The sequence below is a fragment of the Sparus aurata genome, chromosome 6, assembly GCF_900880675.1.
Source record: "Sparus aurata chromosome 6, fSpaAur1.1, whole genome shotgun sequence".
Taxonomy (NCBI): Eukaryota; Metazoa; Chordata; class Actinopteri; order Spariformes; family Sparidae; genus Sparus; species Sparus aurata.
In genome coordinates, this window is record NC_044192.1 from 22,988,338 (window position 1) to 23,013,581 (window position 25,244).

General features: G+C 38.1%; 1 protein-coding gene across 30 annotated transcripts; it reads right to left on the reverse strand.

Moving 5' to 3' along the window:
• Positions 1 to 880: 880 nt before the first annotated feature.
• Positions 881 to 23,810, reverse strand: znf740a (zinc finger protein 740a). Of its 30 annotated transcripts, none has more exons than XM_030421418.1 (21): positions 23,445 to 23,810; positions 20,583 to 20,745; positions 20,202 to 20,384; positions 19,452 to 19,568; positions 18,630 to 18,747; positions 18,304 to 18,387; positions 16,020 to 16,103; positions 13,447 to 13,530; positions 12,844 to 12,927; positions 12,275 to 12,358; positions 11,827 to 11,910; positions 11,071 to 11,154; positions 9,250 to 9,333; positions 8,832 to 8,915; positions 8,371 to 8,454; positions 7,833 to 7,916; positions 6,976 to 7,059; positions 6,452 to 6,535; positions 5,348 to 5,431; positions 4,812 to 4,930; positions 881 to 4,278 (listed from the first exon to the last, which is right to left on the reverse strand). In XM_030421418.1, exons 2-21 carry the CDS (start codon positions 20,625 to 20,627, stop codon positions 4,105 to 4,107), a joined length of 1,932 nt encoding a protein of 643 aa, XP_030277278.1. In that variant the 5' UTR covers positions 20,628 to 20,745; positions 23,445 to 23,810; the 3' UTR covers positions 881 to 4,104. The 30 variants fall into 30 exon arrangements, with proteins under 30 accessions (XP_030277278.1, XP_030277276.1, XP_030277277.1 ...); XM_030421416.1 differs by having other exon boundaries at positions 19,422 to 19,568; XM_030421417.1 differs by lacking the exon at positions 23,445 to 23,810 and adding an exon at positions 23,094 to 23,411 and having other exon boundaries at positions 19,422 to 19,568.
• Between the last annotated feature and the right edge of the window lie 1,434 nt (positions 23,811 to 25,244).

The window sequence follows — 25,244 nt, forward strand, 5'->3', positions numbered from 1 at the left end:
GAAATGTACGGAAAAATGTATTATCGACTGGTAAAATTCAAATGATTGCCGTCACAGAAAGTTGTGGTACACGAGTTGACACACATGGCGGGAGAAAGTAAGCTCTGAGTTGACGGTAAGAAGCTGTTACCAAAGTGTTTGTATTGTTTCCTTTGCACTTCACCAATATACTGAAAACTGCTGCCTGTCAGTGTGTTCTTAAAACGATTTGAGCGATAGAACGTTAGAAACCACTGGGACAATCCCAGGAGTACCTGAATGCAGCATTGGTCAGCAGCGATGTTGCGCTCAAATTGTCCACAAAGATAATGGACAGATATCTTATTCAGTTTTACAAAGTTACACCTAGGTGGCTCCAAAGACACTAAACTAACCAGAGCAGAAGCACCCCTCTCATGTATATGACATTAAAAAAAAGGTCACAGGATTTGTAGGTTACTTGAAGCGACCTTTTTGGGCCGATTGTGACAATTTGGGAGTAAAAAATCCCAATATCGATTCATCTGCTGTAATATATGCCTGTGTGTATGTATATTATATCATAGGTATCATTAACACTAGGGGGATGTCCCCACCATTTCCGAATTTACCAATTTCGTCGCCATATATAAGCACAATTAGTTAACAATGTGCCAAAACCCAGAAAGACCTGGACCTTATCTGGAGTTTTCTGATTCAGAAAACAATGTGTTGCAACTTGGCTGTATGAGTAACCCTTTTTAAAACCAGATTACACACAAGAACGGTTGAATAACATATGAGTGACAAGGTTTTGTAGTTCAGAATAATGGGAGACAAAAAAAAATCTCATCTTTACCATGTTCTTGTGTGAAATAAAAACATAAAAAAGAAGTCAACACAGCCAGTGAGCATACAGAAATCCTTTACAAATTCTTTTATTTCAGCATAATAGTAAGAAGCCTCTCCTCTGATTTTCATATACTTGAAACTAATTGGATCACAAGGGTACATATTAGTTAGCCCATTTTACAATAATCATTGTAACATTTTTTTTAGGAAGTTATTCTTATGCACTCATTTTCCTACACAAAATAATCAATATCAAGATCCTATCTTAACTGAGGACCATAACTCTGCATGCAAGACTAATAAAGAAAACAACTAATCTGTGATAGCTACTGTTGCTGTTGTTCATCTAATACCATTATCAATATAATTTACTACAAATACCAGGGACGTCGTATAAGAAAGAAAACATTTTCTTGTGGTACTACTGCCTCTAATGTCAAAATTACCAAACATACTGGGCTCTCAACTGTACGGATCCAAATTGTTCTGTCCACCTTCTGTCAAGTTGAGGAGAAATAGGCTTTGTCTAAAACCTAAAATCTAGTACAGTCTGAAGGAAAAAAAAAAAAATATCCATCTCTTTTTTGTCTTTTTCTTCTCCTTTCACTCCAGTGTTTACAATTTCATCAGAATAAAAAAGGTCCTTGAAACAATCATCAAAACGTGATGAGAAAGTCTCAGACAGACAAATAAACCCTTGGATCTGTCTGAAAACAAATTAAACCTCAATCTTATAAACAAAATGATCTGAGACTCAAGGATTCTATTGCATTTTTAACAATGAGATTGAGAATACTAAAAACAATAAATGACAAAAAGGTATTAACAAGTGACGTCAACTATATACTGTATTGCCCTTTAGCCACTTCACTATGTGCTCGTGCCAGAAGTATCCCTTCCACAGATTTGGAATAGTGTTTCAATCACAAATCAAATGCATTTCTCAAACTTGGCCCCTTTGCTGACACTGGGTTCAACTTCATCTCATCAGAGTCATTTAAAACCGAATCCCACTTCTGTACACACTTGACTGTAACACAACTTTGCCTTGATATCCATGGACCATTTAAAAGGAAAATCTTCCAAATAATACTCTTGGTAAAATATCACATAACTCAGTAATCAGCTTCTTATATGTATTGAACACAAACTGTTGAGATAAAGCATGCCGAGATTCCCTCTCCACATTCAGTCTGAAGCTTATCTGGAACTTTAAATAAAAAAACAATAAAAAGAAGATAATCGTACTCCACTCCAGTGTGATCCAAAGGAGACTTGCGTCTTCTGAAATCAACCTTGATGGTTTCATCCATCTGTTACTTGCTGCAACATCAAAGAAAGAGTTGATATGTACATGTATGTTCATCCTTGCAGACTAATCCTCCCAACCAGCACTGACATTTCTGGGTTAAACAAAAGAACAAAAGACCATGCCAGCTCTCCAGTAACAGTAAGGAGCAAGTTTGAGAAATGTTCCCAACAGGCAGCAGAGTGGACCTGCTGTCCGACCGTCAAAGACTTCCACACAGTACGATCAAAGTTCATCATAGGTAAAACAAATCGTTCGTTACAATATCATTTAGAACTACAATGATTATTTGTGTAACCGCACTTACTTAAGGCTAAACCCAATGACATGACAGACATCCATTATTACACACCAACCACATAATATTTGGATAAAAAGGCAATTGTTAGTGTGTAGTAGAGTCAAGCAAGTGTTGATTCTGCTATGGCCCTCGACTGGCCAAAGCACTGCAGTGGGAAACAAGTTAGCACTACTGACTTCTCACAAGGATCGTCAAACTCCCAAGGGGGCTCCTTAAGGATTACAGACTGTGTTACACTGTAATCAGTAACAATGATCCAACATATTCATCATCATCAGAAGACAACTTCTCTCGACAGGAGAACACATTAGTCTGTTTTAGCGCCACTGAAGCCATCACAAATCTGTAAATATGACAGCTTTAGGATAGAAAAAGAAAACATACAATGATGATGAAAGGCTGTCTCGTCTTAGTTAATACATCTGATCCACGATAATAAACGGTTGAGCAAAAGGCAATTAAAAAAAAAAAACAGAAAAAGAAAAGAAACACACTAAGGCCACAAGATTTTGTATACCCCCGCTGATCTCACAATGTGAGAATCTGTACAAACAACATAATGGGACTTCTAGTGGCCAAGGATGTACGGACAGAGCGAGGAGAGACACTCTTCTGCCTAGCACTGGAGATCTCTGTATATATAAACAGTATATATACAGCTGAATGCACTATAGCGTGACCATCAGTAAGTGTGGCTGGACGAATTGCTATGGCTGCCATTTCCTGAGTCACCAGCATGTCACAGACCATGAGATGACCAGGTGATACTCCTGGGACTCTTCATGTGTGACACAGTGCCAGTCAACTGCAGGTTGCCCTGTCATCATCCACTTATCAACACCGTCTGATATTACTTTAATAGACACACTCAAGTTACTCATTTTTCCCCAGGATTTCACTGAAACCATATTAGAACCAGTTTCTAATTTTCATTTTCTTTCTGGCCCATTTTGTGCATTAAAAACACTACTGAAGTCCCATAGTGAAATCATAATAAACATTTAAAATTATTTACACAAAATAATGATCGTAACTGCGCCTCCCAAGTTGTTAAAGTCAGGAAATACCTATTGTTTGAGTCATATTTAGATCAGACACTGCTTGTAGTGAAATGTTTAACACTATGTTAGCTGCAAAACCGAGCAAGATCTGCTCTATATGACAACCGAGTGGTCTACCTGCTTTACCTGGAAGGACAGTTCATTTTTACTAATTCTGACCAAAGTGAAAATACAATTTAAGCAAAATGGGCCACATAAGAAAAAAATTTGAAAGAGGCTCAAATATGTTTCCTCACCACGTTATCCCATTTTGTTGCTAACACATCAGGATAAACAATACCCACTGCCCTACCCGAGTACCACCAAAATGCAGATATATTTGAACAACAATAAAAACTTCTCTTTTTTTGCAAAAATCAAATAGATTAAGTACAAAACAGGACCACTGTTCATCACAGAAAAGTCTCGTCTTTAAAAAAACGGGGGGAGGAAAGGAAACACAGTATAAAGTCAACAAAACAAAAACACAAATGTCTCTCTGTCATTAGTAATCCCCAAGACTGGAGCTGCAATGTCAGCCTGTGCTAGAGTGTGGCGTCACTCAGCACAGAGCTGAGAAGAAGAAGAAACCCTGTGGCTTGTCCCGTCTCTGGCGGTGTGGTGGATATAGGGGAGGTGGAATGTCAGACCGCCAGTCGACCTGGAGGGGGATGAAGGGGACTCCAGGTTGGGGGTGCGGGCGGGGGTTCTTGGGGGTATGGGCGTGGTTCGCAGCATGGCTGGTTCTCTACTTTGGCTACGCTGCGACCCTGGCACAACCGCCGATGCCGTAACAGCCGGTCTGTCCTTGAAAAGTTCTTCAGAACACACAAATTGGACATGGTTTAAATTACAAGTAAATATAGAGTTAATTATATTTTAATGGTTGTAAAGACAAAGAAACAACGACAAACAAGTCCATTTTAAAACATTAAGAAAGTATCAAATTTCACATTGACAGTCACACAGTTCATTTAAAATTGCCTCGGCAATATATCAACATTATATCCTGATGTGAGACTTTATAGTCTTAGATTCTGGACATCCTTATATCGTGGTATGGCAAAGTGTTGTCTTTCCTGGTTTTGAAGGCTACAATACAGTAAAGTGTTGTAATTTTCTGAACTTACCAGCCTTATCTACTCATTTTAATTGTTGCCTCTACCCACACTACTGGTGATTATTTACCAAAAACTTCACAGAGTTATTATTTTGTGACAGTACCAATAATCATCCTTGTAACATTACAATCACAGTATTGGTAGAGGTATTTGGTCAAAAATACTGTCATATTTGATTTAGTTGCTTGGTCCTACTATTAATTACTACTATGCCTTTGCTTCGTACATACCTGCTGGCACCGTTCACACTGGTAAGGCTTCTCCCCACTATGGACACGCTTGTGTCTCTCAAGGTGGTAGCGCTGGATAAACCTCATATCACACATGTCACAAGCAAATGGCTTCTCTCCTAAAAGAGCACACAAATACACAGTCAATGCATCAATTTTAGCATCTCGTACTAACAAACAGCGTGCACTTACTAATCTTTATTTGCAAACTATATTTCCAACACTAACAAAAAGTTGGAAAACAAACTGCCCTGTCAGTAAATCAATCATCAGTTTAGTTTCAGCATCTGACAATTAATCATCTAAAAAGGCCTCGTCATCAACTCATTATGTGTAGATCAGAGTGGAATTTCTTGTTTTCGTGGCCCAGATCTACGCAACATAGTGGCCCCAAAAAAACTGGGGCAAGTATTTTGAGGCTGGTTCAACATCCCATCAAATGACTTGACAATCCAAACTCGAGTTTGTTGTGACCCCGTTCTGTTGCAAGCTCGTAGCCTTTCTCAGTAATGAGGGTACGGTAAAGGAACGCATACCCGTATGAGTGAGGCTGTGTCTCTCCAGGTGGTTACGCTGAATAAACCTCATGTCACACATGGAACAAGCATACGGCTTCACCCCTACACACACAGAGCAATATATTAGCCCTACCACCCACAAGAACATGAAATACAACTTTCAAGCTGACACTAGGATTAAAACACTTGCAGAGATAATAGTGTGTAATGTGTTTATCCTTTTTAAGACAATATGTTGAAATATTCAGTCATGCAACTAAGACCACAAGTTTTACTGTGAATGAAGTTACGTCAAATTTTAACAATATGTGGAGCTAAACTTTTCTGGTTTCAGAGCAAAAGCACCAAGATCTGTCGTATGCCCTGTGTGAGATTAACATTTAATACTGTTGATTTTGGCTGAATAAATATCGGTAACATCCTCACTTAGCACAACATCAGCATACTCTCACCTTCCATCTTGTATGCCTATATTTACATCACAAAGATATTGACAAAAATCACTTTTCATTTCATTTTTAAAAAATTCTTTTTTGACATTCTTGAACCTGTTATTACTGAATATTAAACATATGCATCATCTGTTTTTAATGGCAATTTGTCAAGTGTCAAAGTCTATGTACTTGAATGCTATCATAGATGCAATATGAGGACAGTCCTGGAAGAATTTGATATTGCAGCACAAATTCCCCTACAGCCCAAAGAGCATATTGCCCAGAGAGCGCCATTATGCGACTGCTGATAGTACATCTTGAACTGCAAACAAGGTCAATAACACCTCTTTCTATCAATAATTTTTGATCCATGAAGGTTTTATTTTTGTAAAACTTCTCTTGGGCAGTAAGTAAACCCACAAGCCAGACAACGTTTTTGGGTTAAGGGGTTGTGCACCAGGCAGTTAATTCTCACTGGACTGAATAGGCGCAATTTGGGTGTGGTATACAGTTTATAACAAATCTCTGCACTGAAGAGATTAATACTCTGATTAATACTATCTGCCAACAATTCTGGAGGGCAACACTCACAGAAGTGTGAGCTAAAGAATAAATTATAGTAATTTACAAAACAGCAACTAATCTATAACTCATATAATGTGAAAAGGGCAGGTGCACGGACCCATACCCGTATGAGTGAGGCTGTGTCTCGCCAGGTGGTAACGCTGAACAAACCTCATGTCACACATGGTACAAGCAAAAGGTTTCACACCTAAACGCAGAGCATCAATACATTATTTTCAGGTATTTTTTTGTCACAATCCATCAATCAGTAATGTACTTTTAACATCTTTTCACAATTGATGGGTTGTTAACCACTTTTCACTCACTATGTTAAATCTTCCTAAAAGAATGCATGTGGAGTTTTTTTTCCTCCAAATCCAAAAAACAATAGATTAAACTGTGTTGATAGAATTTCAAATCCACAACTTAACACATCACATGAGCTGATGATGTCACAGTCCTGTATCCATTTACATGTAAAGACTTTAAGGTTGCATTTACATACGTAATGCCTTGTTCAAGACAAATGTACAGCTAGTTCCTTTTACAGAATAACAATAACTGTCTCAACTAGCAGATCCTGTAGCCAAAATAATGTCTAAGTACAGGCTGATCTCAGTGTCAAGGGTAAGGTGGGCGGACGCATACCCATGTGAGTGAGGCTGTGTCTCGCCAGGTGGTAGCGTTGAAAAAACCTCTTGTCACACATGGTGCAAGCATAAGGTTTCACACCTAAATGCAAAGTAGCAATATTATATTACTTTACCTCCATGTCCATTCTTTACAAATGCATGCCTGAGCTAGTGATTAACCACACACTTGCCAATTCATGCACAGCAAAAAGATATGTCAGATGTGTCCTTCATGTAACATTTGTTGGTACCAGCAAAGACAACCAAACATCGTTTTAGCTGTGTCACCAATGTAATGATTATTATTCTTCTAAGTAACAATGCAATCAAAACCCTTGCTTTTGTTTCTCTTATATTAAAAGCCAATTGTCTAAACTAGGATTAAAAACTATGTCTGACAAAGTATTTCTTTTCAATGTAAAGATAAACAAATTTAGGAACTGATCATCTCACCACTAGTTATTATACCTATTAGAGAAGGGCTGCTGAACTAAGATTTTCTGAAAAGCACTTTCTAAGAACTATGATGATCAAAAATGCAGTAGAGTTTTATAGCACAAGATGAAGGCCAAATGTGTCGGTGCTACTGGTTACTACCACACTTCTATTATTGTAATTTTCATTTAAAATTGATCTTAATGTCCTAGAGGGCATCAATAATTATCATTCTTAGTGAAATGCATTAACCTACTTGGGGTAAAGGTTACAGAAATGTGCCGCAAATACTTGAAAGTTTACACACAGCTACTAATTTGGCTAACTCAAAAATAAGACATCTGTGTTGGAACTGTTTGTGCTGCATATATTAGCACGATAAAGATTATATAATAATGGCCTACAAAATGTGAGAAGGGCAGGTGCACTGACGCATACCCGTATGAGTGAGGCTGTGTCTCGCCAGGTGGTAACGCTGAACAAACCTCATGTCACACATGGTACAAGCAAAAGGTTTCACACCTAAACGCAGAGCATTATGGTATTATTTTCAGTCTTTGTATATTTTGTGTTCACAATCCATCAATAAGCAATATACGTTGAATATCTATTCAGAATTGATGGGTTGTTAACCACTTTTTTTTTTATTGATTTGAAATTTGCATTTCAAGAAATTCATGTTTATAATGGCTGTTTTTTTTCTCCAATTCCAATAAAGAATACATCAAACTGTGTCAACCAATTTTCAAATCCACAACTTAACACATCACATGAGCTGATGATGTTGCAGTCCTGTATATCTTTAAACATAAAGACTTGCTTTAATGTTGCATTTTCACACAAGATGTAGGGTAGGCTTGATCAAGAAATCACTTTACTGATCAGTTTAAGAGAGCACTAATGGCTGGCTCTGGATCTAACTTAATGCAATTACAGGCTGATCTCAGTGACATGGGTAAGGTGGGCGGACGCATACCCATATGAGTGAGGCTGTGTCTCGCCAGGTGGTAGCGCTGAAAAAACCTCTTGTCACACATGGTGCAAGCATAAGGTTTCACACCTAAATGCAAAGTAGCAATATTATATGACTTTGCCTCACTTTCCATTTGAATAATTTAGGACTTAAATTCTACGCTATTGGTTATTAACCACACAATTGCCAATTCATGCAAAAAAACACAATCTCCCTTTTTTCAAATGTTCTCTCCATGATGTCTTTATCCATTTCATTGTGTTGTAGTTAGCAACAAACATTACAGAGAACAAAATAATTTACAGTTATCCTGCTCAAATGATTTAGGGCTAACATCAACAGACTACGCAACCTTGTTAAAACGTTCTACTTCATTCTGATATTTCCTCAAATGTAACAGGCATATAAATGTGCACACTGATCTTTAATACTGAATGTCATGGGAACGGTGCACGGACCCATACCAGTATGAGTGAGGCTGTGTCTCGCCAGGTGGTAACGCTGAAAAAACTTCATGTCACACATGGTGCAAGCATAAGGTTTCACACCTAAACGCAGAGGATCAAGAGAATTATTTCTCTCTCTCTGCCATAAAGAAAAAATTACTGTATCTGCACTCAAATCTGGACTAAATTGATATCGGTGGTTAATAACCAATGACATACCCTAAAATTACTTACAAGGGCACAATATGATATTATAAGATTTTTGTTTCAATCTAAAATCCAGTTACACAACACAACACAAGGAATGATGGTTGATGATCTATTTGCTATTATACTTAAATACTGTGTATAAATACAGATATTTCAGACTAGATCAAGCATACAGATGTTGCAGCATCCTAATCTTGTTGCTGGGTTATGATTGGCTGACGCATACCCATATGAGTGAGGCTGTGTCTTGCCAGGTGGTAGCGCTGAAAAAACCTCTTGTCACACATGGTGCAAGCGTACGGCTTCACCCCTATGCACACAAAGTACCAACTTTAGCATAAAAACACTCAACTGCCAAAAATGATCGACATTAAACTTTACTAATTACTTAGTAAAGTTTGGTTGCACTCATTAGCGCTTTGTTTCCACTGGAAATTCCAGCATGCTTCAGAAATCAGCCACTCCAATTGAAAATCACTTCTGTTAAAGTAAAAAAAAAAAAAAAAACGGTAACCGCTAAAGGTCTATGGCCAAAGTTCGAATCAGAAAAATTGACGGTTAAAGAGTAGAAATCAAAATGAACTTATAATCTTCAAAACCTAAGATCCATATTGAATGACTTGACAATTAAACAGGGCTCAACCCGAGTCCCTAGTGGACGCATTCCAGCTAGCACAATAAAACGTTTTTTAACACTATGCCAATAGGTGGTTGTGTTCACATAATTTCAACATAATGCATACAGATTTCTGGAATAAATTGTGAACGTAAATACTTTAATTTTTGCAACGCTGAATGCAGTAAATAGACAATTTTAGGCAGTTGGCAAACAACTATGCACATCACATTAAGATTGGACATTCGTTTGCAGAGCTACTCATGTGATTTATATTAAAGACTGATTTTTAATCAAAGGTAACAGCTCTGAAAACCATTATACAGAATCAAACTTATGATTTTAGCAAAGATAAACCATTAACTCCAATATAAAAGCAGACTGACAATATAAACAATAACTTTACAGAAAACCTGTATTAGATATCAGACAATTAAGTAAACTAGTCATAACAGAGGATTGTTATTTTCTCACCTTTACTTCAATTTGAAATGACACAATGACTAAGCTGTGTGAGCAGTCAGTTACAATTTAGCATGGACTGATTTTTTTTTTTTTACAGGATTTGTTAACTTCTGTGCAAATGTTTATCTAAATTCAAAGTATAAAATCACATTTACATCACCTGAGACACTACATAGTTGTTTTTTTTCCTTCACCTACAGGTCTCTGTCCGCCACTAGGCCATATTACCCAGACACACTCCATCATTATGAATTTGTTAATCATTTCCACAATTGTTACATAATAACAGCTGGAGTCTTTAAAATGGGAGCTAAAGCCAATCTGTAGACAGGCACAATCATGCCTGCAGCTGCTTCACAGTAAACACCTTCTTTTACCCAGTCTTAGATGAAGGAGAAATGGACTCTTTAGACTTTCCTACTTTATATTTATCATTTATGAGAATATGGTTGTTTTTTGTTTTTTTTATATTTAGGCAAAAAATAGGAATCATGTTTGTGCTACAAAACATATTTTTGCACTTTTGTTTTTCACAAAATAGATTCTATGCTTCACTGTGTCGAATCATTATTTCTAGTTACAGCTGAGCTGATTAAAAAAAAAATAATCTGAAAATGAAACATTGTAATATAAAGCATCTGAACATTAAAAACACATCTAACATTCAGAATTTGACCGTTTCAAACAAAACGGCTGAATTAAACTGAAAAGAGTGGTGTTGGCATTTATGCCTCATGGTCATCATGTCATCTCATATACAAAGTTTTGGTGGAAGTATTGTTATGCAAGTGCTTATGAAGCTCCTTGCAGATGCTACATGAAACATTAGCACTTGTCAATATAGTGACAGAAAGCAATACAAACTCGAGTTTGAAGCAGCCATGTAAATATTAATGTGGAGCACATGCACGAGCGAAGTCAAGGAAAGAGAGGATCAAGGGAAAAAAAAAAAAAAAGAGGACGTACCCGTATGAGTTAGACTGTGTCTCTCCAGTTGATAACGTTGTATAAACCTCATGTCACACATGGTGCAAGCATAGGGCTTCACCCCTAAACAGAGCACAATTATGTTAGACGTATTTTAACACACAGATGAACTTCATGAACACTAACATTTTAAAAGATATAATGAAATGCTTTCACATTGTTTATTATTGCATGCTCTAAGACAACCAAATTTCTTTTAGAGACATTACACAAAAAAGAGTCTAAGATCCTGCAGATGTCAAGAGTAAAGGTGCATCGATGATTAGGCAGAAACGTGGCTTACATGCTGCACTTTTGACCAGCTTGAGTTATATTCAGTCATCCTGCAGACAAACTGTTGATGGCAGGAGCCCAATTTAATTTAATTTCAATGCATTTATTTTTAAGGTAAACCAGGTTTAAGATGCACCACTAAGGTTTTTGTTTGACATTCTAGACTAGTTAAGCCTGCATTTAAATCCTTTTCAGTGTAATGTGCCTTTCAATTGATATGTAATACAGTACTCAACAATACACATGCAACAGTACCATTGAAATGTTTACAAAAACTGACAGAGAGAGTCACTTTTTCAGTGGACAGTTTTCCAACAAAGCCTAAAAATTCTATGAAACATGTTTTGAAGGGGAAATTAATTTACCAACAATGGCATAGTTATGGTATTGTATATAAATCATGTGTAGGTTGCTTATATAAAAGTTTTAAAAGTGAAAGGGGAACAATTAATTCAAGCATACCAGTATGAGTGAGGCTGTGTCTTGCCAAATGGTAACGCTGGAAGAACCTCATGTCACACATGGAGCAAGCGTATGGCTTCACCCCTAAACGCACACAGTACCAAATTTTAGAAAATGTTCTCATGAACTATGTACACAGAATATGTCATTTTACATACAGTAGTCAGTGTTATGTCATTACAAAAGTTTATAGTATAGTCATGGCCAACTAGTGTGAAACATAAAACACATAAAATGAGTACTGTCAACCCTAAAAGCATTAAATACAAAGAGTACAGCATTAAAAGAACAGATCTACTCGATCTTAAACCTTTCAAAATCAAGAGCATGAACTGAGTTTGACAAATTAGTTTGCTTTGGATCAATGTACTCTCACAGGTAGGCACAGAAGGGCAAATATCTACAACCCCTGATACTGTCAAGTGAGAGGGATAAATAAAATGTATACCCGTATGGGTGAGAGTGTGTCTTGCCAGGTGGTATCTCTGGAAAAATCTCATGTCACACATGGAGCAAGCATATGGCTTCACCCCTGCACACACAGAGCAAAATATTTTGTAAAAACAACACAATGAACTGAACAGGACACACTCACTTATATAATGTATCCAGACATGCTAAAAGCAATTTGCACCAGTATGATGTAAAACTAAATGAATTCCGTTTACATTTTCTAATCTGTCAATATGCCTGAAATAAGGGCCTAAAAATAACAGGTTTTAGTGGAACTTTTTTAATGTCAACATGTATTGCAAAGGTCTAAGCGACAAGGTGTAATTTACAGGGCTGCATTGAAATGCCAATGGAGGTAACCTGGGAAATGCTGTCCAAAATACTGACTTAGGGGTTACAGGAAAAACTGAAAGACACACTAACATACTCTAACAGTTGAAACTGCTTAATGCCTGATATGAATATTTTTTTTAAAACCTCACAAAAACTAGTTATATAAACATTGGAAACGTCAGCAAACTGGGTATTTGGGTCTAAAAGTAGCAAAAAAGGGTGAACCCATACCCGTGTGAGTGAGGCTGTGTCTTGCCAAGTGGTAGCGTTGGAAAAATCTCATGTCACACATGGAGCAAGCGTATGGCTTCACCCCTACACACATAAAAAGTATGTAAATATAAAGCTAGAAACAGAAAAATAAGTGTCAACACATAACCATCAACTCTTCCCTTAGAATAGCTCTTCTTTTGCCTCAACACAGTATGCCATCAGCTTGAGAAACAAGTGCTTGTTTTGCAGTACATGGTTAAGTGTATTGTTACCATGAGTGGGTCATTTCAGTCAAAGAAAATGTATCTTGCAAAATTAGAAGTTACAAAGAAATGATTGCAGAAAAACAGAGCATTCTACAGGGGGAAAGCTGAAGTTGTGTACATTCAGGTCCCCCAATATATATGTGTATGTATTTACATTCAGAGACAAAAATTTTATGTTTTTGTACTTTACTAACCTAATACATGTCTGGATACATCTTTATGTTTCTGAATATAAGAATATTTGAAGCTGGTGGTCATTTTAGACATGCTACTCCTTTGTTTACACTGCTGACAGTTGAAAAGTTAAGGCACTAAATCACCACTACCCAATGAGCTAGGGTAAGCAGACGCATACCAGTATGAGTGAGGCTGTGTCTTGCCAGATGGTAACGTTGGAAGAACCTCATGTCACACATGGAGCAAGCGTACGGCTTCACCCCTACATACACAAAGTATCAACATATTAGCTACGAGGTTCCTTCAGCATCAAAGGAAAGCATCATTCACAGGCATTAAATCACTTGGACCTAGCAGACATAATACATTCCAGTCAAGCTTCATGCGAAGGGGTGAACTGTTTTACTTCTAATTAGTAAGGATGTCTTCAGTTATGGGGAGCATTCATTTTCAAATAATCTGTAGCTATAGGACATCGTGAAACAAAAGCAGCGACAGGATATACCATGAGCCAAGTAGGTTTTGAACAAGACATACTGTACATGTCAGCAGCAAGGTAGCAAAGAAACGTCTAAGACGGTGATCATACTGGCCAACTGAAACAGTAGCAAACATCTCCACTGTTCACTTTTATGAGTGTCCACAACATGTTTTGGGATTTCGGTGAGTGTGCGTTGCAACAAAATTGGTTTAGTTCTGTGTAGAGCACATTGGTTCAATTTATGGCAGCATGGTGTGTTTTGCTTTTAAGTGTTTCAAATGTGCTTGTTACTAGCACTCCACAGTGATGTGTCTCAACTTTGAAAAGCTTCCAATCTGATCTCCGTCATAAACTCACAGCAGAAGTACCTGCATGAGCAACTGTGCAAATATAAAACATTAATATTGATTTAAAAAGCCAGACAATTAAAGCTAAGAAACATGAGCTGTGCAGCCACTAATATGCATGTATAATAGGTGTGGACATCAAAGGACTGTTCCCATAATATACCATGGCCCAGGTTTATCAGCTACTTCAGTATAGCTGGATAATTTTTTATAGTTAATTAAGAAGTTTAAAGCCATGCACGATTTTATCTGTGAAATTACATGTTACATACGTGAAACATGTAGAACTAATGTGTCCTATAATGTGTCATAGCTAAAAGACAGTTTTCTCACTTTAGCTCTGATAGGATGATAAAGCCCCAGTGACAATATCTTAGAATAGCAAATATATTGTAAAATAAATTAAGAGTAACTACTGTTGAACAGCAATGGTACAAGAGGGATAATACACTTTGAGGGGTCCACATGAGCTATTTTAGTTCATAGCAGGTGTTCATGTAGTTAAAAAGCACATTACAATAAAAAGCATATTATTGGATATGTTGAATATTAGGCCATTTAAGAGAGGTGTTGATTCAGCCCAACATAGGCCCTCGAGAGGCTATTGTTTCAACTCCTAGACTGAAAGAACATGTTTCTGTATTTTGTCCAACTAATTCAACAAAGAATTTATACGTTTATCTGCAGTAGGATTTATTGCAGGGCGTTTAATTTAAATAGCATTTTACAGGTATTACTATTTCTCTAGTATTTCAGTGTTGCTGTTTTTTTTAGAGCTTAGTGTGCAACTAGTATTTTAATAGGTGCACATTGTCGGGGATAAGAAATAAATATTAAAAATAATGCACTACTTTCACATACAAACTCTGACAGCTACACACCAACATGCAAGTCTGACTCAAAACCTACTTTTACATATTAGCATTTGAGCCCTCCCCATCTGTTCTGGGGGGGGGGGGGGGGGGGGGGGGGGGGGGGTGTTCTGGGTTTTATATAGTTCTTGTGTTGATCTTTGTGCTGTAATTTTGGCTTTGTATAGCACTTTGGTCAGGTGAAGCTGTTTTATTTTTATTTTATTTAAATCTAAATAAAACATCAGTCACTGGTGGTTTTTTGTACATTTTGAACAGATCTAACAGTCAAAACCCCTAATTAGAATTGTATGATTTGCAAAAATTAAATACTATTTCACACTTAAAGCCAAAATGCAAATGAGGCTTTTTTATGAATGTATATGACTCAAATCTTTGTGTAAAAGCATAATTACGGCGTAAGAGGCACTTTTAAGATTTACCGTATTTTCGTTTTCGAGTCAAACTCATTTTCAACGGGAGTGCTTGAGGCAAATTGGCGATGGCATCAAAATTGTATTGTTTTTTTTTAACACTAAGGCTCGACACAACATCAAACTTTGCTCGTAGTATCACCAGGGTCTCTACACATGAACAAGAGCATTGAGAACATTGTTGTGTACACAGAGTTTGCTAAAAAGAAAGATTTGAACAACTAGTTTTTGATGCCATCGCTAATTTGCCCCAAGCACTCCCATTGAAAATGAGTTTGACCAGAAAACGAAAATACGGTAAATCTTAAAAGTGCCTCTTTCATCGTAATCATGCTTTTACACGAAGGTTTGACTCAGGTACATTCAAAAAAAAAAAAAAGCCTAGGTTGCATTTTGGCGAGAATTTTACATTGATAAGGTCAGCAATAAGTCCAACACTAAAGGGTGACTGATTGATTTTTTTAAAGATTATTTTAAGATACATGGTTGTTTTGGGCGTGCATGTTTGCCATTTATTTGGCTTTTCATACTGTGCATGTTTTTGATTTCAACCCTCTCTTGAACTCTTGGTCTCAGTGAGACTACCTGATCAAATAAAGTTTCTTAACTTGAACTGGGTACGGTAAATGGACGCATACCCGTATGAGTGAGTCTGTGTCTCTCCAGGTGGTAACGCTGGAAAAACCTCATGTCACACATGGAACAAGCGTACGGCTTCACCCCTACACACACAGAGCATAACATTATTAGCTATTCAGCCTATCAAATAGGTGAAAATGTGGATAGAGAAAAATTAAAAATCACAAAATTCATCATGTGGAGAACACAAAGAACAGATGCAGTGTTTTTAAAAAGGACTACTGCTTTCTCAAGCCACTGAGATATTGGAATAAAATGATATATTTTATATACATTACCGATGCCAACTGAGTTGGGTAGATATGGTCAACATTAGTTTAGTATTAATGCATTTCCTTTGGTGAATACTGGGGCTGTAGTCAATGACTGAAAAGTGATTAGATTGGAAGTTGACTTACCCACAGCATACTTCTTAAACAATGAAAAACAAAGAATTGTGTAAAAAGGTGCAATGTAAATACTGACACTATGAAAATGTTATGAAGTCCTAAATGTTCATTTAATGTAACATTTAAGAACATAGTCCTTTGATGTCCATGCAGTTATTTTCTCTGATAAAGTAATAATTACATACCAAATGATTAAAAATAAATCTTGCATGTTTTTTGCGGCCTGTGCTTGGAGGCTTTCAGATACATACACTGGGGTCCACATGTTCGAGTCCACTATCAAAAAGTCCTGTTTACAGATTTGTTTGTTGTCATCATTAAGCGAAGCATATAACTGATAGTTTGAATCACTTGAAAAGTCACATAACCTGACCATTTCAATAAGCAGCACAGGTATCCTTTGCAATAAATGGTGACAATTATTGTGGTCTTTTAAAGAATATGCTCACTCATGTGTCATTATTGCTGGTGCTTTAATGCTGAGTTTCTAACTTTAACATACTCTCAAATGGTCTGTTAACATTGAGGTCCCAATTATGTAGAGCCGAGTGGTTCTCTTTAGTTAAAAAAATTTCCACAACATAAATGTGCTTTCAAAGCAAGAGTTCTACAGGTCCATTCTGAGTGATTTTCTGAGGTCAAATCATCCAGACATGGCAAACTGTTAGAATAAAGTGGTCTGCATGCTTCAAAAGAAGTGCTTGTCAGATGGTGGAGCGGTGTGGGTGGTCAGATGTGGTCTGTTGCACTTGTGACCAGAACCAGCTGTGACATATCACTGCCCAATAGTACATTGTGAAGCGTTGTACTGCACAATGTTTACAGAGCATGCAGCAACTGCTAGACGGCAAAACACACAGGTTTATTAGTCTGGGTATGGTTAATCTTTAAGGTGACCACACCATTAGCTCTTGGCTTGACTTAATTGGACCGAGAACAGCAGCCAAGCACAGCAGGGATTTGCATCTCCATTACAACAGGGCTACCTGCGTCTTTTAACTGATGACATGCTAGTCATGCGCTAATGACATTTAATAGCATCTTCATTCACTGTAGCACTCTGCAACAGGTATTGGGAGCCAGCTACTTATCATCATGGGTTTTTCAGGCTATCGTTAGAATTTTTCTTGGCATCTACCGCTTATTGCTGGAGGACAGGACGACGAAATCGTTTGAGAAGAAGAGGTCAATTTGGCATATTTAGACTGGTAATGGAAGTGCAAATAAACGTGCTGTGGTTTGCTTGGTGCACAAACAGAAGCAACAATGGATAAGACCACATGTAAAGACTAGCGTATCAAGCTGACACATTAGAAGGACCCAACAGCATTTCCATGAGCACAAATTCAAATGAACAAATGACCTTCCAACAAGTCAAAAGGATGGACAGAAAGTGGGCCAGGGTGAAACGTATGGAAGTATCACAGTCAAACACAGGAAGAAAGTTGTTTTTACATATGAATCAAAGTTTCGATTTGCAAGACAAGTTGATGACAGGCACCAGAGCTCACCCCACCTAACATTCTGGAGACAGGGATTCTCAAATCCTTCAACAATTCTACAACTGATGCTGGTCAAAATATAGAGCTATGATGAAGGGAAATAATGACCATTAAAAAACTGAAAGAAAAAAATAAATATATATTTTAGCATGAATATTACAACAGTTTTTAATAGTGGACTCGGGACCATTTGACCACACTGCATGATATCGCCTTCTGTAAAAATTTTCATGGTGTTGGGGGACCAATCTGAACAGATTTTTGGGGGTGGCTTTGTTGGAAATTACTGTCCACAGACAAAATGAACCCTGAGCATCTGTCCATTGATTCAAGTGACAGACTACAGATGTAGTCCAATTTATGTAATATGGGTACGGTTGAAGGACGCATACCCGTGTGAATGAGGCTGTGTCTCTCCAGGTGGTAACGCTGAATAAACCTCATGTCACATACGGCACAAGCATACGGCTTCTCCCCTAAACCGAAGAGCACCAGTTTTAGTTAAAGTCCCCACAGATACCACCAATTAGCTGTGAGGCAAAAGCTATTACCAAACAAGGCTTTTAAGCTGGCCATTGCAAAACCTTACAGTTGCTGCACACTCCTATATTCAGTCCAACTCAAGCTTTCAGGGCCTCTTTCAACAAATGATTCATGTAATCAGGCATTAAAAGCTGTTTTGGCTTAACTGTTAAGTTGTTCCAAGCATGACCCATACCTGTATGAATGAGGATATGTCTCTTCAGGTGGTATCCACTCCTAAATGCGCCGTAACAGTGATCACAAATAAAGTTTTTCTGCACTTTGGATGATGGCCCATTCTCATCTCCTGTGCCCTAATGAGGACAGTAAAGAATAATGGTTCAATGTTTGTTTCAAATTCCTGCTCAACAGTCCCCCCCTATGAACTAAACTGAGATACACTACATTTTACCACAAACATAACAGCACAATCATACATACACACCCACCCACTACTGCTCAGAACCTGAAGAAAATCTAAAACTCATGTGAAAAATGTCAGTAAATTGAAGGCATGTGACTGCTATTACACTCTGACATTTCACACATTTCTAATTTTCGTCTGCACTTCTAATGTTCACCTTTTCTAAAACCAAAACGATCAAGAAATATAAGTTGTTTTGTTGTTTATACTACTTGTAATTAACATGTGAATTGAGAAATACCCCACAGTCCCTTCCAATGGCCTAATGCCCTCATGTTACTGCTCCCCCTGTTATGCACACAACTGCAGTTATTGTGCTCCGCTTCGCTCTGCTCCCCTCCCCCTCTTTCCTCTCCAGAGATCCTCCACCCCCTCCACATCTTCCCTGAACTCCTCCCCCCACCCCCACACAGACACACGAACCACACATGCACACATGAAGGCTTGAGTAAAGTTAAATGCTTAAACAAAAAGGTGTGGAAGCTGCTAACGGCAAATTTTATGTAATGAGGAAAAAATAAACATGCACAGACCATTCCCTATTTAGCAACCACAGCCACTGACCTTCCCACCCCTTCCCTCTTGTTCTCTCACTTTACAGGGCGTAACTGATTTCCTGTTCTTTTTTTTCTGCTGCATGTCCTCGTTGGCCCTCATCTCCTTCTCGTCCAGCAGGCGGGGAGCTTGGAATTCACCTTCCTTCCGGATAAGCTACAGAGGCAGAAAAAGTCAATTATTTCCTAATTTTAAACCTGTTTGCTTTAAAACTAAAAACAGAATATCTGAACAGAACTCAATAGAAGTGATAAATGTGGAGCTATATTTTGTTTTTTTTTTGCATCAGACAGAAGAAGGCAGTGTTAAACAGTGCAGGCTTTTAAATTCAATTTTAGTAAAACCAACACTAAACCAAAACAGTTTGAATAATTCCTTATTGAGGAGGAATATTCTGCTAGTTAAGGCAAGGTTTTGTCCATCCGAAACAAACATAAATTTGAATAGAAAAGAAAACTGTCAAAGGCCAACAGAATACATGTAGCCTCTGAAACTGTATACTTTCACCTTTGCACATATTTCGGCATTAGTTATGTCAATGGGTTTTCTACCCATAAAGGATGAATAACATTAGCTCATATTCCAATCTATAAGTTTAAACCACAGTAAAACAAGAAGTGGGGGTTGTTTTAGCATAGAATAAATCGAAAGAGTGCATTGTGAGGGAAAATCCTCCCACAGTGAGTGTTACAATTCCATAAAGCCAATTGGTTCACACCCTCCACAATAATAAAAGCATAGCATGTAACAGCACAATTTCCACACTGAATTTCCCAAGTGGGTCCTAACCAGGGGGGGACAGCTCATTCCAGACGGGAGGATCATGTGGCTCTGGGGACCACGGTCAGGTCCCTCCCGCTGTGGTGGTGCATGGCCAAGTGGAGCCATCATCTTTTTGGGCGGAGCAGCCATGGAGCTGGCCTGCATCAGGGCCATACTTGAGAGGACTGCCTCGCAGCCAAGCAGCCCCGCCTGCGAAGAAAAAGAAAGAAAAGCAACTCTTTTAAAAACATCTGGAAATTTTTCAAAACAATTTGAAATGATCTGCATCTCACAAAATCCTGCCAGTCACATGGCATTTGCCAAGCTAGTCATCAACGACAACATCCTGAGTGACACAAGTATTCAAATAAAGTTATTTGTAACCACTTTGGTGTTCTCAAAACAAACCCATTTCATATGGTCGCGGACTGAGCTGCTGGGCAGATGTGACATTGCTGTGGTGTATGTGAGCGCAGGGACAGGGGTGGGGACAAGGTCATCCAGAGATCCGTCAGTCAGGATGGTCGGGCTGGTGGGAAGCCACACCCACCTCACTCATCTAGCATTAAAACTGAGGAAGAGGAGGATGTGGATGAAACAGACACAATCATTAAATTACTGCATCACCCCTCTGTTTATCATTACATATTCCACTAAGTCCAGTTAGATGGTCATTACACAAAGTAACAAATATTTTTCTATTGTACAAATAAACTATGTTAACAGATTTAGCTTTATATTTCTTTATAGACATTAGTCAGGATACTTACCATTAAAAAAATGACTAAATACAGAGTTTACTGGTTGTGGCCAAAGATCCTATTCAGCATATTGCATGTTTCACTTACAGCAAAGTTTTTTTGGAGCCCCCTTGGCTGACTTTGGTCGCAACTTCCAACAATGATTTGCTTGTGAATAAGCCCTATATATGATAATCATCCCATAGCCAAGCTGTGGTTTGTGGTAAACCTTTAACATTCAACCTATTTTACTGCAGTGACACACAGAGAGAGTAAAGAATAAAAAACACTGAAGGTCTTTCTTCAAAGCAACAGGACTAACATTTTCCTGCTAGGTATTGATTGCCTCTCTAGCTGATGTTGATTACACTGGACTGGAGGGTAATTCAAGTCAACTTGTCTGGCATTCTCAAATCTTTAAGACATTCAGGGGGAAATCTGCTACATGTTTCTTGGTCTGTACAACAATAATTTGTGACATGTGACTGGCATGACATGCAAACTTTAAATGCTGTTTTTGAAGTGATGTTAGGCTGCTGTAAATGACCAGGTATTTTCTGATCAGTTTTATCTTATAAAAAAACTACACTCTTATACCATTCACAAGTTGAATGGGTTAGCGACAGCTTATTTGAGGGCATTACGATTGTCTTACACTGTGTTTCATGGATGTATGAAATTGTTTGCGCAGTGATTATACTTTTCTCCATTACCACTGTGTTTTGTTGACATCACTTATAGGTTAAAGTGGTTACACCTACTTGCTGAATGCATAACCTCTAAAGCACAAGGAAGTACAATCAAACTTTGCTTTTATCAATCAATAAGTGTTACTAAAAAGCACATTTCTAATCTGGCACCTATTTGGATTGGAAACCAGTTATCAATGTATGACATTAGATAATAGCTTGATAAAATACAAAACACATGTAAAAAAACAACTGTTGTACAGTAAATGCCAGATATTTTATTTTATATCTAGTTGTAAACAAGCAGTGTAAACCTAATAGTTCAGAGTAAACAGCTTTTAGTACTTTGCATGCTGTTATTAAATAAATGAAGGCTCATATGCAAATAACCACACTATCAACATGTAAAAAATGAATTGATTCAAATTTGCAGTGAATTGGATTTTAATTCTAATAGGGCGATGGGTTCTGTAGCATAAAGACGTATCTAGATTACATGAAAGTCATAAGAATAGAAAATGGTCAAGAACATACAGAAAGAACCAGTAAATGAAGTGTGAAAGAATAAACAATGAGGGGGAGCAGAGTTAATTAGTTTAGGCTGCCAGTCTGTGTCTGTTGTTTTCATGAGCTAAAGAAAACCCACATTTCTGAGAAATATTTTCCTCTGTAACAGCTTTAAAAAATGTATTTGTCAAAACAATTTAAAATCCCCACATCTTCTGTTTAACAAATGGCGAAAGCCTTTGAAATATACCGGTTGTATATACACTGGTACCTGGTTGTATCTCTTCATGTAGGCTACTTTTGAGGGGGAATGCAAACGCTACCATTTACCAACTGGGCTGTAAAATTCATGCAGCTCAATATATTTCAGTAAACTAAAACTCTCCAGCCATGCTAGTCTTTTTCACTAAATCGTACGTTTTTTCCATTCTGAAATGCCACTTATCAAGTAACAGTTACACTACGAGGAGGCCATGATTTTACCTGAAGAAACATTGCGTGTGCAGTGTTAGTTTTTTGTTCCTTATTTCCAACTGTGGCACAAGTAAATCATAACGCTTGCGTGGCATAATAAAAGGTTAACGGTGGCCAGATGGATTCAGAGATATGCTTTAACGCTACGGTGCTTTCGCCATTGGCGTTGTTGGCTAGCTAACGTTGCTAGGAATACAGACAGCTAGCGTAAATCGTTGGCTAACGCTAAATAAAAGACTAACATACAGCACCGCGTCGTAGAGTTGGTTTTAGGCTGCCTTTGTGTAAGTCGCCACAATAGTAAATGCCACAACTCGAACATTATGTTGTTCGGAAAATATATATGTGCTTTATCTGCACTGACTGAGTTGGCCTTCGCACTACCACCCAACCTAACGTTAGTTTTGCTGATGTTGTACAAGCTGGCTAACATCAGCTAGCCAGCAGCTAGCTGCTCGCTGGCGCCCTCGCCCACTGAATTGTTAGTAATCGAACATTTTTCAGCCCACCTGGTTATCAGTTCGATACAGTAGCTTCTAAGAGGGTATCTATCTCGCAGACTCGACCAATGAACGTATCCACCACGATAACGCCATAAGACACAAGCTCAACTCGCTCAAGACAAGATTGAGCGATAAAGACATTCGTGATGGCCGTCGCTGCGAGTGCCTCCCCCTCTCGATGATTAAGCTAACGTTTGTTAGCGGGCTAGCAATGGCTAACATTGACGCTGTAATATTAGGGAAAATCCTGCTGCTGCCATTTCCGAGCATGCATATCTACACACGAAACCACAGGACACTGCATGCACAGTCGAAAGGCACCGAGCATCGAAGAAAAATCACAAGATATTTATCTACCTTTGAGCTTCACTCGCCCGTCGTTTTCAAGACCGTCTAGTTTACAAACACAGGAAACGCCACAGGATGTAACCCACTCCCCCACACAGCAGCAGCACAGCCTCCTCAAGCGAAGAGAAAAGGGGCATCTTCTTCTCCCAGCTCCCCGGGAACAGAGAGCTTAGCCTCCAAAGTGCGAGCAAAATACGTGTCTTAATCCATTTTTTTTTACACCGTCGTGGACATTTCACGCCTCCAGACTATTACATCGACGTGTGTTGTGGTGGTGGATGTGCCCCTCAGTTTGTAGCGGATTCAGACGACGGCTGAAAAGACGCAGATGAAAAGAAGGAGTGGACACTAAATGACTGAAAACAGGGACGAGCTTTCCACAGATATCTGTGGCTTGAGTGGCTCAATCCGATGTCCCTCTGTCCTGTCCGAACTGCCCCTCAGGCCAAAAACGTAATAATAATAATAATTATAATAATAATAATTAATATATGAGTGCTGTTACTGAAGTTATTAAATGTTTTATTCTTACAGAGCAATTAATGATGTAAGATAGCGCCTCCCCAGCTGCCATTTAACAGGCGGTGGCGTCATCGTTTATTGTGTCAGAATTGATTTGTTTTGAGGCACTTTGCTCCTTTGTGTGTTGTGCTTACATGGAACTTAACCAGGAACATTGTCTTTGAATGGCTTGATCACATCAGACATACATGTGTTTTGCCACTGTTTGCCATGGATTTGGAAAAAAAAAAAAATCAGTACATGTACTCAAGTACTGTATGCCTGCTTTAAATCTGAGGTACTTCGCTCAAGTCTTTTCTTGTCACTCCTCATTTTAGCCTCCTTAAACTCTTCTGAATCTCAGTGGGAAATGTTGCCCTCAACACCACACCAAAACATGATTTTGGGGGCAGAAGACGTTATTAAGGGGCAAAATAATTCTAATGTTGATATATTGGCCAATATTCTTACAGAATATAAACATAAACATGCCTTCTTATGCAATGAGCTGGTTACCAAACACATAAATAACATAGGCAGGACAGTTTAGAGGTAAACAATAAACCTTTTTTTCCAAAATGACATGAGGTATAAACTGCCCCAAGCATATTTTTCTGCAATATTTAGTATTTGAAAAAAAAAGTTTTATATTGGCACATATCAGATAACATACACCGATACCGATATATCTGTGATAGGCCATTATCGGCCAATCAATATATCGGTCAGGCTCTCCACAAAACAAATGAAATGATCATAAGATATGTGTTGTGTTTTTCATGACTGAATAAAGACAACACAGTTTCGTACTGTTTTACTTTGTTTATATTTGGTGGACCCTGCCACCTTTCTAGCTTCAAACAGTGTTCTGGGGACCTTATTTTCCTCTGAGATCAGCTTATTTTTTCACTTATGGGAAAAAATAATTTTTCTGAGTTTTTATTATAACCTTATTTAGTGTAAATATTACAACTGAGTTTGAATTACTTTTCCAAAACTTCAGTGCATCTATAATACTCCCCCCCTACTTTAGCAGAGGGTCACAATACCTCCTTTGGCACTGTGTGATATACAGTATTTTACATTTGGTGAAATCTTCATTTGTATGATTACTGAACTGTTCTGTCCTTCATACATCATATTGTAGGTCATATCCTTCATAATGTAATTGCCTTTGTCTTCTTTATGCGTTACTTGACATTAAATTGTGTCTGTGTCTAAAAACACACCCCATCCACTATTCTCTACAGAATAAACACTCCATAGGGTCTGTCCAGTAAGAAGTCACATGAGATCTGGACTCATGAG

Bases quoted from the DNA above. Each gene is read 5' to 3' on its own strand.
- znf740a (XM_030421416.1), bottom strand. From the start codon at position 20,627: ATGTCACATCTGCCCAGCAGCTCAGTCCGCGACCATATGAAATGG. The intron at 19,569-20,201 runs GTTAGGACCCAC...CTGCCTCTGTAG, and splicing joins GAATGAGCTGTCCCCCCCTG to CTTATCCGGAAGGAAGGTGA. The intron at 8,916-9,249 runs GTATGCGTCAGC...CTCTGCGTTTAG, and splicing joins ACACAGCCTCACTCATATGG to GTGTGAAACCTTATGCTTGC.